The 18,073-nt window shown below is 41.6% G+C and overlaps 1 protein-coding gene across 1 annotated transcript; it reads right to left on the bottom strand.

The window, feature by feature from the left end:
* Window positions 1-1,340: 1,340 nt before the first annotated feature.
* Window positions 1,341-17,706, bottom strand: wdr36 (WD repeat domain 36). Its single transcript, XM_080755335.1, has 23 exons — window positions 17,423-17,706; window positions 15,820-15,847; window positions 15,287-15,387; window positions 14,889-15,006; window positions 13,932-14,064; window positions 13,659-13,713; window positions 12,557-12,689; window positions 11,586-11,761; window positions 11,284-11,404; window positions 11,013-11,078; window positions 10,350-10,433; window positions 9,326-9,480; window positions 8,471-8,585; window positions 7,965-8,130; window positions 7,663-7,771; window positions 7,177-7,256; window positions 6,414-6,521; window positions 6,160-6,257; window positions 5,003-5,145; window positions 3,856-3,969; window positions 3,654-3,735; window positions 2,968-3,155; window positions 1,341-2,273 (listed from the first exon to the last, which is right to left on the bottom strand). The coding sequence occupies exons 1-23, from the start codon at window positions 17,582-17,584 to the stop codon at window positions 2,124-2,126; spliced, it is 2,685 nt and encodes an 894-aa protein (XP_080611461.1). The 5' UTR covers window positions 17,585-17,706; the 3' UTR covers window positions 1,341-2,123.
* Between the last annotated feature and the right edge of the window lie 367 nt (window positions 17,707-18,073).

Here is an 18,073-nt window from a genome sequence, read left to right as displayed (position 1 = left end):
AAAACAAAATATACAAAAATCACAGCATTCATCTTTAATGTTTGAATGGATGGTACCATATCTGTCTTCTCACTCTGTCTCTCATGGACAATACAGAAACCAACCTAGGGATTCCAATTTACACCGACAGAAAGATGAGAGGTTCTACTGAATGCACCTTTATATGTACCTATTCATTCTGCATGTACCAGTAGCAGCAATTTTAGTATAGCATTATATATGGGCCATAAATATTCTATAATAATCATAATATAGAACAATAGCACCACCTAGTGTCCGAATGTGGTGTGTAAGGTGTCCACACACAGTCTGGCATTTGTAGAACTATATTTGAAGGCCACTATACTGTATGCCTTCACTACAGGATTTGAAGTGTTAAACATTGCTGTAACACAACTGTAGAGCCCCATATGGATGCAATTAACTTTTTTTGGTGTGGCTATTCTCATGCCAAACCCCCACATTTGGTATGGATTGGTGCATCGGCGTGCCTGTGGCCCCTTAGAGCCCCTGGTATGACTATAGTCATGGGAGAGCTCTGAGCAGTGTTTGTGCCAAGTTTGATGAGGATAGGAATCAAACCAAATTTCACAATTGAGTTTATTTCACATTGGCATTACATCTCGCTATGCTCGTTTATGGCCGGAGGTGGATGTTTCATGACATTGTACATGAGCCATGAGCTGTAACTGGTTTACTTCTTAGGGAACGGATACACAGTACATACAAATCCTGTTCTAGGCCATGCAGATGAAACAATAATTGTATACTACTGTACCTGATGTCTGATGCTATTTTAATATGCTGGATATGTTGTCCACCTGCACAAGAAGCATTTGTCCCTTCCATAGTGCCACCTATGCATTGAATTAGTTTTAACTGATCATGCACCTTATGTATACCTATTGTACATTTGACTGCCTTCCTGCTTTGACTTGTTCTAAGTTGTGGTCGTTTCTTCTCTATTCTATCTTCCTGTAGCTGCAATGTTGAAAGCCAAAATAATTTCACCCACTTTCACACCATCACTTCGTTACGTCTCAGAGCAATGAAGCCTCATTATGCGTCGACAGGTGTTGACCATGCAGAGACTGTTTTCGTAATTCATGCATAATTCTACAAATACCTTTTAAAATCAGCTGTCACACTTTCAAGATCTTTCAAAAATGTTAAATAAACAAATAGCAGATGTACAAGTTCGCAGCACGGCACGAAGTGACTCTCTGTGAGCTTGTAGATCTGCCATTTGTGAATAGGCAACGCTAAAATGACAAATGCATTCTTGGTTTTAATGGGTTAATGTTATTCTACGCCATGAGTGCTACATGAAAATGCCATCAAGTCAATTTGTTCTCTTCTTTCTTCTATTGTCTTATTCCAACTCCTATAAAATCAGTTATCAAATCAATCTGTTCAACATGAAAAACTTTATTGGATATCTCACAGCTGACAAACTGCAGCCTTCTTTCAAATACCAGGTACAGTATGAGAGTGTATTCTATAGGTGTACAGTTTATACACACATAATTGTGTATTCGTGTATATTCTTGTGCTTCTAGTACAGTGGTTTTCAACCACTCGTTCGCCTGAAGGGATTCGAGGTGGTCCCCAGCTAAATGATGGAGAGTTGGTAACCAAATGGACCCTTATAGATGACTCTTGAGTGTAACATGAGACCAAATGGACCCGTACGAGTGCATTTGGTTTCACGTTGCGCTCTCAATAGTTCAATGATTGTTAAACATCTGCATTATTTAATTTACAAGAAGTCTACACAATTAAAGAATGTAGAAGAAGAATTGTTAATTTGATCAACATTTGCCTATTGTCTCTCCTATGATAGTCTCTCAAGACAGACTGTTGACTCAAGGTCGCTGTTTTTCCGTTATTTGCCGATGGGATTCTCAGATTGCTCCTATGTTACCACCATTAATACAGCATGGAAATGTGGACATATTCTTCTTTTGGGTCTGCAAGGCTAAAAATCTCATCAAATGGTGGTCCGTGGCTCAAATGCAGAAAAAATAATGGGCCTTGATATGAAAAGGGTTGAAAACCACTGTTCTATTACATCCATATCATGAGTGTTGTGTGTGCATATTCATGTAGTATTGTATTACTGTTTACAGTAAAGCCGTCTTGCTGTATGCCAACACACACAGGCTCTTGTTGAACGCCGTCTGCAGCTCCCCCCACGTCTCCTCCAATCGGGTGGACAGGCGGCTGAGGGTCGCCGTGGCGACCAAGTCCACGGCGATCTGCCTTAGGTGGAGCTGAGAAAGAGCGAGAGAGAAACATTGGTTTGGAACGGAGAGATAGAGGCACTGGTATATCATTGAAAGATACCAGTGGTTCCCAGGGGTCCTTGAGGGATTTTCAGGAGGTCCCTAGCTGAAATACACTTTGAGGGTGTACAAATGAAACTATTTGCATGGTGACCCTTTGGTGTGGTTTGGGCCATTGAATTCCATGCGTTGAATCACTTGGGACAACGTGCGGCAACGTGCAAAAGGACATATCACACGCAGGGACAACGCCCTGTGGTTAGGTCTTAGGGCTCCATCTTGCGCCACCCTTATCCCTTATCCCTAAACTAATTTATAATTATTTTCTATTTTGAAAAACATTTAAACTAGCCGATCTACATCGAGACATTGTGAGCTTGTAGATCGGCTATTTGAACTATTTTAAAATAGTAAAAGAAATGGCAATTTAGTTTAGGGATAAGGGTTAAGCCTTAACCCTTATCCCTAAACTAAATTGCCATTTATTTTACTTTGCATTAAGACCGTGGGCTATATCTTGTCACCCCTTAACCGTTAAGGGGTGACACAAGATATAGAAAATATAAATTTTGCCAGAAAATATTTAGTCTTAGTCTTTTGAATTTGAATACACACAATTTAGTCTTAGTCCCATTTAGTCTTTTAGTCTTAGTCAACTAAATTAACACTGTTGAATGCACACCTTGAGGAACAGAGCCAGATACGCTTGGGCCAGGTCAAAGTCCCGCCTCCCCTGCAGCATGCTGTCAATCATCTTCATGAAGGCCAATAGGACACAGGCGTCTGCGCCCATGTCCGGGGACAGACCACGGAGCTCTGTCTCTATCGCCGAGGGCCCCATCTGCTTCAGCAATGTGATTGGCTCGCTGTCTGAATAGCAAATAGTGGATTAAAATTACATTAACCCATTTAGACAAATTAGACCTGAGCAGATGCATCTGTGTCACCTTATACAGTACTAGCACTAGTAATAGCTTTTAACGGCTTTGTCTTTAACCATTCATTTAAACTTCAGCTGTTGAAAAATAGCAGATCTACACGAGCTCGTAGATCTGCTATTCTTGAAATATCGTGAAAATGTGTGCAAATCTTGAATATATATTCTTTCACAGCGCTTTTAACTAATCTTTGCTTCTGGTTGGTCCCTAGAACAACAAATACATTACTATCAGTGTCCTCGACATGAAATAGTTTGAGCACCACTAACAGAGAAACATGTTTTTCAGAAAACTGTCATGATTTAGAAGACATTTGTAGAATCTGTTCTCAGGTCTCAATGGGTTAATAATGACTATAATATGAGTACTGCCAGGTTAAAACAAATATTACCATAATGTCTATAATGACAAAACTACAAAGAGGTCTTACAAATATCGGTCCGGTGAGCATCTTCCAGCGCCAAGTAGAAAGGAGACTTCTGAGCCAGAACGCCCAGGTTCAAAATCTTGGACTGGAAATATAATTTAAAAAATATATATATATTATTATTATGAATAGCATTAGTAGTTATAATAACAGCAGTAGTAGTTTAAATGGTAGCAGTAGTAGTACGGTAGTAATAGTACTGTACCTGCGTGTCAGTACTAGTAGGAACGGTAAATTGTGGTAGCAATCCAGCGATGGTTGGCAGGAAGAAGGGAGCGGACTGTGGAACCTTCGGAGGTTCTTTGGGTTTGTTCCGCCTCTGAAAAGAGAGAGGAAGTCATTAGTGAGAGCGAGAGAGATCCCATTCACACACTGTAACTATTACTACTAACAAAGGCCTTGTTGCTGCAATGTCAAGGAGCCCAAAGCCACAAATGCTGTACTACTCTTGTATAATGGGATGTAACAAAACACTTCAACACAATTGAAGTTTGCACATAGGCCAGGACAGACAACAGATACATGACAACAATCACAGAACAGATACAGAACAAAACGGGGTGCGCACGCTTTTCCGACACACCGAAGATCCGAAGCAGGGGGACATGCGATGCGATGCGAAAAAGCGATGGTCCGACATGCGCTGCTCCTGTGCTTGCGGTTAGGGTTAGGTTAGGATTGAGGTTTCGGATCAATAGTATGTCCGAACTAAAGCCTGCACCCGACAACACCAGTACTCAACATTCATGTAGAGTGTAAAAGTCTGAAATGCAATAAACTATAACTGAAATAAAATACAAATAAAACAATAAATAAAAATTTAAAATTTAAAATTTAAATGAAGTCCAATGACTACGTAGAAAATACTACCGCAAAGTAGGTCAGAAACAGTTGCCAAACTCTGGTATATTTCTGAGTGGAGCCCCTGATTGTATATTTAAGTTCTTCGAGTTGGAGATGTGACATACGGTAAAATCCTAGAATTCTTTAACCCATTCTGACCGGGCACCCATTTTGGTGTTTAGCATCATGTTATGCTTTACCTATTGAAAAATATCAGATCTACAAGCTCATATCGCGCCACCGAGTGGCGCGCTACGAGCTTGTAGGTCTGCTATTTTTGAAAAATTCGAAGAACGACTGACATTTTTAGAATCTGATCTCAGGTCAGAATGGGTTCATCAGACCAGTGTGTGTCCAGTGGAAACCTCGTATGAATCTGATCTCAGGTCAGAATGGGTTAACACAAACATCTTCGCTTCTGGAGGTTCTGGCACACAATCCATTCAGATGGGGGTCTGCGGCCAAATACAAATCAATAAGAGAACCACTGCTATATATTATAATATTACCTTGATAACATCTAAGCTCAGCAGGTTCTTCCACCTGGACTCGGGTAGCAGTGATAAAGTGACCAGCTTAGCATCCAGCTGTTGAGGCGATTCGTAGTCCTGTAGCTCAGACGGCTCCTCGCTGGCTTCTTCTAGGTCCTCACCTGGGTGGGTTGAACGAATTGGGTTTTATTTGACCTTCATTGTTTAACCATGTCGGCATTACGTCGTAGGACCTGTAGTAGTACTACTTGTTTTATATCCGACCAGGACTGCTGCTTTTCTATCCAACAAAGACGTCATTACAACGGGTTTATATCCTACCTGGAGGAGTCTAGTACTGAGTGTCATATTTTTACAACTGGCTGCCTGGCTGGACAGCTGTTATTCACTTGGATATTCCAAGTGACTAGTTTTGTTCTCAGGTAGATAAGACTTCCTTATTCTTAGATGGGAGTTAGACCTTGCCAGTGATGGGATGGATGGGCAACCAATCAAAGTGACATGTGGAGGCTATTTTCTCTCCCATCGCTTGGGTGGAGCCAACCAATTAGCAGCAGACACAATAAGCACAGACAGACAGACGTTTGTTTCAGGGATCCAATCCAGGGATTTCACATTGTTTCAGGGATCCAATGCAATACAGATATGGTGTTCAGGAAAACTATGAGTGCAACAGTAAAACGATCATCAGTAAAAATCATACTTGTGTGCAGTGAGGGCCGCTCTTGTCATCATACATCACATTCCGTGCTCAGCCAATCAGCTGAGCACATTCCGTGCTCATACACACAAAACAGTGCATTCCGGGCACACGCACTCACACGTTTTTTTGCATTCTACCATGACCTCTCGTGCTGCTGCTTTCAGAACGACAGTTACCTTGACTAGGACAGGTTCCAGATAGCATTACAGTTACCTTGACTATGACAGGTTCCAGATAGCATTACAGTTACCTTGACTATGACAGGTTCCAGATAGCATTACAGTTACCTTGACTAGGACAGGTTCCAGGTAGCATTACAGTTACCTTGACTAGGACAGGTTCCAGATAGCATTACAGTTACCTTGACTATGACAGGTACCAGATAGCATTACAGTTACCTTGACTAGGACAGGTTCCAGGTAGCATTACAGTTACCTTGACTAGGACAGGTTCCAGATAGCATTACAGTTACCTTGACTAGGACAGGTTCCAGGTAGCATTACAGTTGTAGGTTCATAGTCTGCTGGTAGAGGGCGCAGTGATACCATGGTGCAGAGACTCTTATTGGACCTGCAACATTTTTTAATCTTTTATCATCAGAAATAGTATCAGTATTATATATATATATATACATTTTCTATTCCATTAAAATAAAGTAGATCAAAGCAAAAACCTATGACCCAATAGCAATTCATTGTGCTGACCGCTAGCCATGTGAGCTCTCACCAGAGGTACACCCCCAGGTTGTCCACGTGTGCAGAGGCCAGGTAGTCACCCGTGGGAGACATGGACACGCACACCGGCGCTGATGACACCAAGAAACAGTCGACGAGGCTATGGCAAACACAGAAGGGACCAATGTTGACCACGTTCATATCAATTAATCTAAATAAAATGTCATAAATAAATGAATGATGACGCTCATAACAATAGCAACAACAAACACTCTCTACTAAACTTAAATCAAACTCTGACTGAACCTAAACTTAAGCTCTATCCTGTGGAATGCACTCCCCAATACTCTGAGAAGCCTGCACCCTCCAAACCGCCCTCAGTCAAAACCCACCCACTTTCTCATCATTCCACAGTTTTCTTAAGAGGTTTTTCTCCACTAGTGGTTTTGTTTCTCATGCCCTCATGTAAAACGTCTTTGGGTACTTAGAAAAGCGCCAGGTGCTTGAAATGTAGCTGGACTACATTTGCTACTACCTCTAGTAGCGACCGTAGTAGACACCTTTTCATGATTGGCTGCCTTGTCTCTAGGCTGCCTCTCTAAGCCAATGGGAGACTTACCCATGGCATAAAACCCATACTCTGAACACTGCAGCATGCAGCTGTGTGCTGAGGCTGCGGCACACAAACTGATTATACCATAGAACGAGAGCTTGCTGCATCCGGAAGTTATGACTGAGTCATTCTTGTTTATTCACTTTTAATCAGATCTAAGTGTTCAGATGAAGTTAATTGAACGGAAGGTTCCATTTGTTACCATCCTGAGGGCAGGTCCCACGTTCTGATGGTACAGTCCATTGCTGCCGAGATCAACCAGCGACCATCTGGACTGAATGTCTAGAATGGATGCAAGGAAGGAAAGAAGAGAAGAGAAAACAAAACCATATAGGAATATAACAAACTCATATCTTTCAAAAGCCATACACACTGCACTAGAACAGGAGAAACGTGTTCGTTCCTGAAGAGCTTCCTGACCCGAAAACACGGGTGGACAAATGGAATTTAATTTACCCCTGGTCGCTCTGCTTGTCTTCCTTGTTTTGGATAGCGGTGGTGGAATATTTCTTGACATTATGAGAAACGATCGCGCGATTTTAAGGCAGACAATCGTTATTTGTAACAATTGGTATTGTTTTTGAACAGACTGAAGAAAAATATACCTTTGGGGACTATAAAGACTATTATGATTATTATTAGTAGTAGTAGTAGTAGTATTAATATTAGAAGTAGTTGTAGTACTCACCATATCATTAATCTGTCCTCTGTGTCCAGGGAATCTCCTGACAATGCGCTTGGTTTCTAAATCCAGGATGTTTATGGTGAAGTCATCCAGTGCTACACCTAGCATGTTGCTAAGACAACATTCAAATTCATTCATTAACAATCCATTATAAAAATCAATACCAGTAGATTATGTTGTCAAATGTTTCCAGATTCACAGGACGATGAATTTTGCTTTTAATGTGATGCCTTATTTATTTAATTATATTCTAGTTGTAAAAATATAAGTGTGCGCGCACACACACGCACAATAATAATTGCTACCTGTCTCTGTGTAGCTTTATGGAAGCCGGGGGGGCAGGCAGCTGTGTGCAGTGGCCCAACGTCTTGCTTTTGAAGTGCCAAATCTTCAGGAGCCGGTCAGAGCCAGCGCTCACCGTGACCTGACTCAAGCCGTCCACACAAACGCCTCGCACAGCACCTTGGTGGGCTGGAGAGAGACACAAGAGACAGAGAGACAGGGAGAGAGATGGAGATGGAGAGAGTGAGGTGGAGAGGGAGTGAGATATAGAGAGAGGGAGAGATAGAGCTTAATAAGCTGGAGAGAGCAGTAGTATGAACTTAGTTATAACCACTTAAACCCCCAGCATCCGCCTTTGCAGGAAAATAGCAGATCAACTTCACAATGTATCGCAACGTGATGCCTTCATTGTGAGTTTGTCTATTTTCAGCGAAGATATAATATGTAGACCGAAAACTGAAGGCACTAGTATGGGGGCCCCGAGGGACTCCGGTCAAATAAGTATTAGGGTTTAAGTGGTAAATAGTACCTGTATCGTCTCCATACTGCCCTCGGTGGAGTCCAGACTGCAGGTTGTACACATCAATGTGTCCCGAGGACAAGCCGACCACCGCAAAGTTTCCACAGGACGTGATGTCAACAGCCTGCCCGAGACAGACAGACAGAAGACGTTATGCATCATACGGCACATTGAGCTGTAGTCTCGCGTAGCCAGACTACTATTCCACTAATGTCCGAATGCTACGTGTCTCAATGGAACTACAGGTCCCGAAAGCTGCGAAAGGAAGCTAATTTCTTACGTTGAAAAATGCTCATACACTACATTCATATACAGTATTCAATGTGTATTCAACAGAAACACAATTAAATCTTACCATAGGCGGGATCATGAGGCCAGTGCCAGTGTAATGTGTGAAATAAGCAAAGAAGAAGAGCCTCATGCACCCGACCCGGAAGTGATTGTCCTCCATAGTCTAGCCTCAGACTCTAGGCTGTGTACCAACGCGTGGTGGATTCATTTTCTTAGTGCGAGCACAGATGTTTTATTTATACGCTCCCAAACATGGTACTTGGCGCGTGTGGTCGCGTGCACGGGGGATTCGGATGTAGGCTGTTTCTACCATGCGAGTAAAAAAAAAATATATATATATATATATATATATTTTTTTTTTATTATTATTATGGATTAAATCATATTAATCAAACAGGTTTGCAAAGGAGGTAAAAAGGATTAAACCCAAGATTTTGTGTGTGGCAAATATTATGTTAAGTGGCAATTAATCATCAGGTAAAATGTCATAATTGTAACAGCCCTAGTCAGCAGGTACAACACAGACACACACACACACACAGATTTCGAGATAGATCGCTAGAAGATCGTTACCGTGGCATGGACATTGAGTGCTCGGTTCCTATGGAAACGCTCTGGCTCCAGACGGTGGCTTCCCATGGTGCACCTGTGGTAGCTCCATGTGCTGGTTGCCAGGTAACCACGGTGACATGACACGATGCCGTCCCATTCGCCCTGCCGAGCAGTCTCTGTTGACATGGGACACACACAATCACATTTAGTCTAACTAATGTCTAGAAGTCTAATCTCATTATCTCTGCCAGGCTAAAAGCCAAAGGGGGAGATTATGTTTTCACCTGTGTGTTCGTTTGTCTGCAGCTAATGTCACAAACCGGGGGATGAATCATTGCCAAATGTCTTGTGGATACTGCTAGTCGGCCAGGAAGCAAATCCACTCCATACTACATTTTTTCACACGTTTGACTTTTTAAGAACTTTAGAGCATATGCCTTTCATGCGGGAGGTTGTGGGTTTGAACCCTGCCTGGGTCGGTCGACATTAGCAAGGGCATGCGGTCGCAACGGGTTCCTAACACCAAATAAAATGTGTTCAGATCTGAGCTAAGTCTCCTGAGGGGGCGCGTCGGAAGCCTGTCCTGGACAGGGTCTTCGAGACGTAAAAGACAAATCCATTTTATACTAGAATACAAAGGAAGTTGGATTGGCATCATCAATATAGAGTCCAAGGGGAAGCGTGCACATCCCAACAACAATTTAAAACTGCTGAACTAAAATACCCTAGGTCTTCATCAGGTCAGGAAAACCTGCTCTGATCTGTTGAAATCTAATCCAATGTAGTCTAATGAGTTGAATCTGCTGCTATAGAAGAAAGAAACTAAAATGATGACTAGTAGTTTGACTAGTCGACAAGAGATCCAGTATAAGTAAAAGATGCAAGTAATTTGACTGAAAATAGCCGAACCACAAGTTCACATCGTGTCAGCAAGTTTTCAGCAAGTGTAAAATCAGCCATTACGACGGCATCAAGGCCCGCCAAAATACATTTTAGCCAACTAAATTTAGTTGACCAAAATCTGTCAAAATCAACTGTACTGTACCGCAGGCAAACGTGCTGATAGCAGGAAGTCGAACTTCTTCGTATGAAAGACCTTTCTTCTTTGTCTTTTTCTTGTTAATAGAACCTGGAGTAAAGCACAGTAGAAATCAATAAGTAGAGTAGAATAGAATTGAGTAGATTGTAAGGAACTGTTTTTATCACATTGTCAGAGCTGGTATGTATGGAACTGTTTTTATCACATTGTCAGAGCTGGTATGTATGGAACTGTTTTTATCACATTGTCAGAGCTGGTACAGTATGTATGGAACAGTTTTTATCACATTGTCAGAGCTGGTATGTATGTGGACTTCACGTTTGCTATACAATTACCGGTGGTCCTCAAACCTTTTCAAAACAATTCCAAGGACGGAGAATGTACAATTGGAACCAGGTCCATTTGGTTCCCTTTGTACAATCTCAAGAGTTACAGACATTTGGAATCCGCTATACATAGGAATCGTTAAAGGGGACCGTTAAGAGGTTATCGTTAAGGAACCTGAATCGTTAATATCCTAAAGGATCCCAACACTAATCAGATAACATAAGCAAGTCTGATTGGAAGCCACTGAGTTAGTACTGCTGGTGGCCAACAGGTGACACTGTTGTGTCAAACATGAAAATGGATGCAGCTATTCAAATGGCATACAAGAGGCAAGAGTCTTACCATGTCCAAGGCTTTTGTTGAATCTTTCGTGGACAGTGGAAAAGGAATTCAGAGTTCCATCTTGACCTGAAGAGAAGATAACATTGTCTTATTTTAAGCCATTGGCTACCAAACGTTTTCCCTCTGAGCCCGCCCTTCTTATATCAGAGAAATGCTGAGACACCCCAGGTCCCTAAACGGGGGTATTACTTCGTAATGGAATTGGAATGCCAGGTTAGTGGACTAAAGCAATTTAGGATTTAACACCAAACACCAAACACACACGTGTTACCTGCACTCAGGATGTTTTGACCATTCTCTCCGTGATGCTGGATCTTGGTTGGCGGCGCTGAGTGCCCCTGGCGACTGCGTAGCAACCGAGCTCCACCCCCAGCGGTGTCAAATATCCACACCTGCAATATATGGTCAACGAAACTATTATTAACGATATGGTTGCTGTTTTCACACAGTTACAGTTACTAGACTGCAGTTATGTTTGTCGTCAATCTTTTTCCGTTCTCCCACATAACATATTCTGAAAGAAATAAGAAATACTAAAGAAGGAAATCATCACGACTTGAGTAACAATCCGACCTTGATGCAGTTGTCGGCTCCGTTGGTGACCAATAGCGGTTCGTCGTGGATGAAGGTGGCCGCGGCGACCGACGCGTGGTGTGCGTGTCTGAGCTGGGACAGGAGCGTCTTGGTGTCCAGGTCCCACAGGGCCACGTGGCCCAAAGGGCTACCACTAGCCAAAATCTGATGGCCATCTGACAAGGCAGAAAGACAATGACAAGGCAGAAAGACAACCACTTAGAATGCAAGTGATGGAAAGTAACCTAGTTTACTTAAATACTGTACTTAAGTACGATTTTGAGGTATTTGTACTATACTTGAGTATTTCCAATATTTTTTAATCTACTCTACTTTAGTTATTAGTTACTTTGTCGATTTTTATTATTACTACAAAATATAGATTAATAAGTATAACTCGTCAAACTTATTTTATTTTTACCCTTACCATCGTGCATATGTTTTTGAATCAGCCCTGTGGCCCTATTGTCCTCTAATGGAGATAGCCACTTTGAATGTGGGATATATACACAGTATATAGAATCACTTGTTGCAGAGAGACAATGTTGCAGAGAGAGACCAGTGATGTAAATAGCTTTCAATGTAATGAGTCCCAGAATGAAGGGATGGTATTTTAGATGAGTCCCAGTTTTACAAATTGCAGCATTTAACTCCCATTTAATTTCATATGGTTATAATGTGGTTATATTCATGAAGAAAAGATTATTATAACTAAAGCTAGCAAAATATCACATTTTTGATTTGTATTATTCTTACTGTACATGCTGACTGAGTACAGTAGTGCATCCCGTGGATGCAGAGGGCGTTGTTTTATTGCGTCCCTTAACTATAAATTGCATTTTGGGATGCAAAATGCACCCTATTTTAATCTCTGGAGAGACATTGATTTATAATAGAGACAGAGAGAGAGAGAGAAAGAGAGAGAGAGAGAGAGAGAGAGTGGTAGGTAAATAAAAAACAGACAGATGTACCTGTCCTAAAAGAAAGACAGGTCACTGGTCCCCAGTCTTGTTGGAATGACATCACAGTTTCGTCAAACTTGATGTTGTGGAGAATTATTCGTCCTGAACTCAGGCCAACAGCAACGACGTCAACAGCAGGACTCTGGAGCATAAACAAAACACAGTATGAGAACAGTAATACCAAATGAAGTACTAGTAACAGCATCACTCCCAATCTTCCACCGTAGTCTGAAAACCCACCTTTTCAGACTCCATCATGGCCCATAGCACTTACCCTACCCCCTTAGATAGCATTTCTGTAGACTTAGATAGCATTTGAAACAGACTTATAGCATGTTATGTAGACAGCACTAGAATTGCATTGTATATAGTCATAGCACGCCATAGTACATATGTATAGCATAGTAGTATATGTATAGTTTATATGTATAGTTTCATTATATAGATAATAGATATTCCACTGTTACTTTCTTAGCTTACGCATGTTTCATGATAAATGCTTTTATGTGATGTATTCCCATGCTTTTGTTCTTGCTTAATGTAAATCGCTCTGGATTAAGAGCGTCTGCTAAATGCCTAAATTGTAAATTGTAAATTGTAACATCAGTAGCAATATTAGTAGTGTAAACGTATTAGTCACTCTGGGTCAGCTCGTCACTGAAATGTTGTGGGGGAAAAAGTGTATTTAGCCAAATATTGTATGTAACGGGATGACATTCATAGCAGCACTAGTAAAAATGTAATCTTCAGTTAATATGTATGTGGGACTAGGACATTTCTGACACAATTTACAGGTGAATTGCTGTTGGTACGGAATCGCTCGCTAACAATTAAAACGTTGCCAAAATAGCTTTAGTAGCAGCAGCAGCAATAGTAGTAGTAATAGTGCCAGTAACATAACAGTGTTGCCAACTCTCGTGAGGCCAAACCACCTCCAAACCAAGGGGGGAATTATAGTATTTACATCAAAGAAATGTCTGAAGAAATGTTCGCGTTTTTAAAACAAGCGACCTGTGTGTGACTTGTTATTTTTTTCCCTGCAACTCTGTAAAAAATAACAAGCCAAAAGCTGTGGTGACTAGTAGTGAGTCATAGTACTTGAGGTAGATACCTGTTCTAGAACGGTGACCCCTGCAGACCAGCCTGTGAAGTTGTACAACAATTTGCTGGAAGTAAAAAAAAAAAAACAATAAAACAATCAACCAATCAGGAACCAGAACAGGTAACACAGTTGTTAATCACCTCACAACATTATAATGTTTAATCAGTCAAACGGCCACGTTTTACAATTCAGTAAAATCAGTCGAACAGCCTAGAATTTTTTTCCTAGTTATACTTAGATTTTAATTTCCATGATACAACAGTCATGAAACATTAAACATACTTGGATTTTATATTCCACAGCTGCATGGTGCCCTGTGTGCTGCCCAATAGGATCTTGTTGAGGTATGTGCTCGGGTGCATCATGGCAGAAACGCAGAATTGGGTCGGGTCAAACTGGAGGCGGAGATACTCCTCTGGAAAACAATTCAGGAGTTACCACAACCACACACAAAAGGCTACTTCATAGCAATGGTTTGGGCCAGTAAAACTAGTACATAGTACAAATAGCAGTAAGAGTAGCAGCAAGCTTTCCACTAAGCCATTTTCTCAGCCAGCAAACATGGCCTGATGTGCATGTAATGTGCACCACCTGACTGATCGCTAGATTCGCTACACCTCGTTTCTGTGTAGTTATTCCACCACTTAATTTTACTAATAACACTTGTTATTTCAGTTACTGTTAAAGGGATATTTCACTTTCAAAAAATGTTTTAATCTTATATTCAGGCTTATGTGAACACCCCAGACAGTTTTTAAGTTGCTTGATTTAGTATTTAGATATTCATTTCAGCTGCCCCCGCCCCTTCCTAAGTTCCTATACAACCCCATTGTAACTTCAACCTCCATTTTAACCATGTTAGATTCATTGAAAACACCCGTCTGTGTTTTTCTGGTGACTGATACTGCCCTCCTAAAACGTGAGCATAGTTTTTTTGTATTATTATACATAAACGATCTCTACACCTGCATCAACTCTTTTACAGATTGTATCAGTGTTAGTAATAGTCCATCCATCCATCTTCAACCGCTTATCCGTAGTCAGGTCGCGGGGGCAACAGCTCCACCAGAGAGCTCTAGACTTCCCTCTCTAGTAATAGTATAAGTAGTAATGGTACGAACAGTAGGAGCAACAGCACAAGCAGCAGCAGTACTAGTAATAGCAGGAATAGTAGTAACAGTAGTAGCAACAGTACTAGTCGTAATAGTAGTAATATAATAGTTAGAGCACTTTTCTTACCTTCCTCCTTTAAATCCCAAACTATGACCACGCCCTCTCGGTCAGCAGAGATCACATGATCGCCGAATGGGAGAATGAATTGGATGTCAGCCTCGTGGCCCTCGTATGTGTGGACGACCTATTGGACATAAATTCAACTCATTACCATAATCACTGTAATGGCAATGGTGCAGGCTCCCCACTGTCAGGTGAACCAGTAGGGTACAATAACAGTGGCAACACAGAAATATGTGCCAATTAATTGGCATAAAGACTAAATTGGGAGGAAACGGGAGTATATAGTATTGGCTACTCTAAATAATAATAATAATAATAGATGAGCTATTTATGCTGGAGAAAAAACAACGATTTTATATATACATTACTATCCAGTGAACCTTTGGTTTACGACCGCTTACCTCCTTGTTGCGTGCATAGGCAGCCATCTTGCGGCCAGTGGCGGCGAACACCAGCATCCTGTCTGCCGCCAGACAGGAAATGTCCTCCGACAAGCTGTTACCTAGAAAGCACGACATCACCATATGTGTCCACCGTCACTTTGAGAGAGGTTAGAGTATCCACAATGCTGAAGGAGAGTAAAGTATCAATCCATTTTATAAATTGTGAAACTGAAACCATTTCAGAATAATCCAGGGATGATGATAATGATCAGGCGGTTAAAGATGCCCCTAGACAAATCTGCGGAGCCGTGCCCTGGTGGCCAGCTATATGCAATCAATGCTGCGCTGTCAAGCACCACACTTTGACACCACAACTATGATTGCGCATGATTGCGTGGATTCATCTATACTGTACATGCACTCTTGCTATCGTCTAAAATGTTTCTACATAATGCTCTATTGACTTATTTTACTATATTCACACGGCTGCTATTTTGCTCTCACATCAAGAAAGAAAGAAAACAATTCCCTGAAATGTCTCTAGTACTTACTGACAGCAACGATGCCCAATTTCTTGACCTGGAAAAATAAATAAATACAACACATTTTAGAAACATTACTGTAACATTGCCGTAATTACAGTGGAGGGCGGTGGCTCAGGGCAGTGGCTCAGGTTGCCAGTTCGAACCCGGGCTCCCCCAGAGTTAGTGTCGAAGTGTCCCTGAGCAAGACCCTGAACCCCAAATTGCTCCCAATGTGCAGCTTGGTGCCTTGCATGGTTTCCTCCGGCATCGGTGTGTGAATGGGTGAATGTAATGCACACTATGTAAAGCGCCTTGGATAAAGCCGCTATATAAATGCACCATTTACAGTAAATTGCACTTGGTTTTGTGTAAGTAAAAGTAGCATCAGAAGACGGCGATCAATGTTGAAAGACAGTGTGTGAGAGACAGAGACTGATATTCACATGAGAATGATGATGAACAATGAACATCAAAATGAACACACACACACACACACAGGTCAGGTCCTTTCTTTTCAGTACTCGGGTCAGGTCAGGACATGGCCATATACACTCACTCAACTACAAACACAGAAAACCATTATTTTGACAGGTGAAGGCTGCTCAGTTTGCTGTTGCTTGAGGTAGGATATAGTCCGGATTGGAATCCGGAACCGGAGAAACCGTAAGAAACATTGAGGAACCGGAATCGGTTCACATTTGGAATTGGAACCGTTTCCAGAACCTGTCAGAGCTGGTATGTGGACTTCACTTCTGCTATACAATAACAATTACAATACTATAGTGGTTTTCAAACTTAACCGAGTGTACACATGGAACTGGATGCATTTGTACATTCTCAGAGTTACAGACTTCTATGGGTCCATTTGCAACCCACGGAATCGGACCGATAAGAGGGATTGGGAATCTTTAAAATCCTAAAGGCTCCCAACCCTAGTATGATTGAAACAAAAATGCTTTTTATCACTTATTTTCTCGCTTGCTGTATGTCAGCTGTCATGACGTGCATGCCAGAGAAAACTAAACATTTCAGCATAGTATAGTATGTCAGAGAGCTCCTTCACAAAACTGCATTGAGTGATGAACTTATATGGCTGTGTGTTATGGAATATACTAGCCCCTCTCGGAACCCTTGGGTTCTGCTTGTGGGGCTAGGAATATACATGCAATCTGGATGGAATATCTAGGGCTTGCCATTCTAGGGCTAGAGAGATGACATCTGATCTTGACTCTGACAACTGACAGAACATTAAAGCCTGTGTACATTCAGCTAATACTGTGAACCTACTAGTATGTGTGTGTGTGTGTGTGTGTGTGTGTGTGTGTGTGTGTGTGTGTGTGTGTGTGTGTGTGTGTGTGTGTGTGCTACTACTCGGCAGTGGTGCTGACAGATTCTGCCGTTAGCAGAATGTGTCTTGAGAGATGAAAGCTATACAAATATAAAAATCGATTTAATACATCCATGACACTCTTGACCCTAGGCTGGTTTACAAGTAGGGACTGTGGCTATCGGGGCTAAAACTGCCTGAGGCTGAGCTCAGCTCAGGCAGGGTCATAAAAATTTGGTCATAATAAACCATATTCATATTTCATACCCTGACCAAATAAGTAGCACTTAGTTAAGCACTCACATTGTACGTGTGGAAGCAGGAGCCCACGGCCGTAACGAGGTAAAACTCGCGGTGTTTCCCATGGTAACGCAGCACATGTGGTAGATGGTTGGAATAAAGTCCCAGCGCGCGGAACCCGGAGAACAGCTCGCTTCCCTTCCTCGTCCTCACCCCGTCCGACATGTCGTGTCTTTATTTGTGTCAAATTATGAATATATAAACACATACAGATATATTCGATGTGACCCCACTAATATTTACATGGGACTCTCGCGCAGACTCGCATGTGGGGATGTGTACAAGCGAAGAGGGGGGACGGAAGGATGTGTTACACACACCATGTGTTACACCGGAAACTGTCCGGCAGGCGGCTGATTCCCTCTATGGATTCTCTTCATGCACTCTCAAACATTTTCATGACCCAAAATGTATATGATGATGGCCACGGACCCCATTTTAAATATTTTGTTGTTTGTTGTTGTTGTATTTATATTAGATTGTTCAGTTTATTTCAAAAACCTAAAATAAATTATTAACTTAGGCCGGCCTACTTCTTGATATACTGCTGCCTTAGTAGTTCACCCACCCAAAAAATACTTTGTTAATATTTAAAACTATTTTTTGTTTGTCACATTCCTGGGCCAATAAATTGATGAACGGCGGCGGAATGTC

Source organism: Protomyctophum bolini (genome assembly GCF_963924005.1).
Source record: "Protomyctophum bolini genome assembly, chromosome: 22".
Classification (NCBI taxonomy): Eukaryota; Metazoa; Chordata; class Actinopteri; order Myctophiformes; family Myctophidae; genus Protomyctophum; species Protomyctophum bolini.
This window is presented reverse-complemented; position numbering and strand designations above follow the sequence as displayed.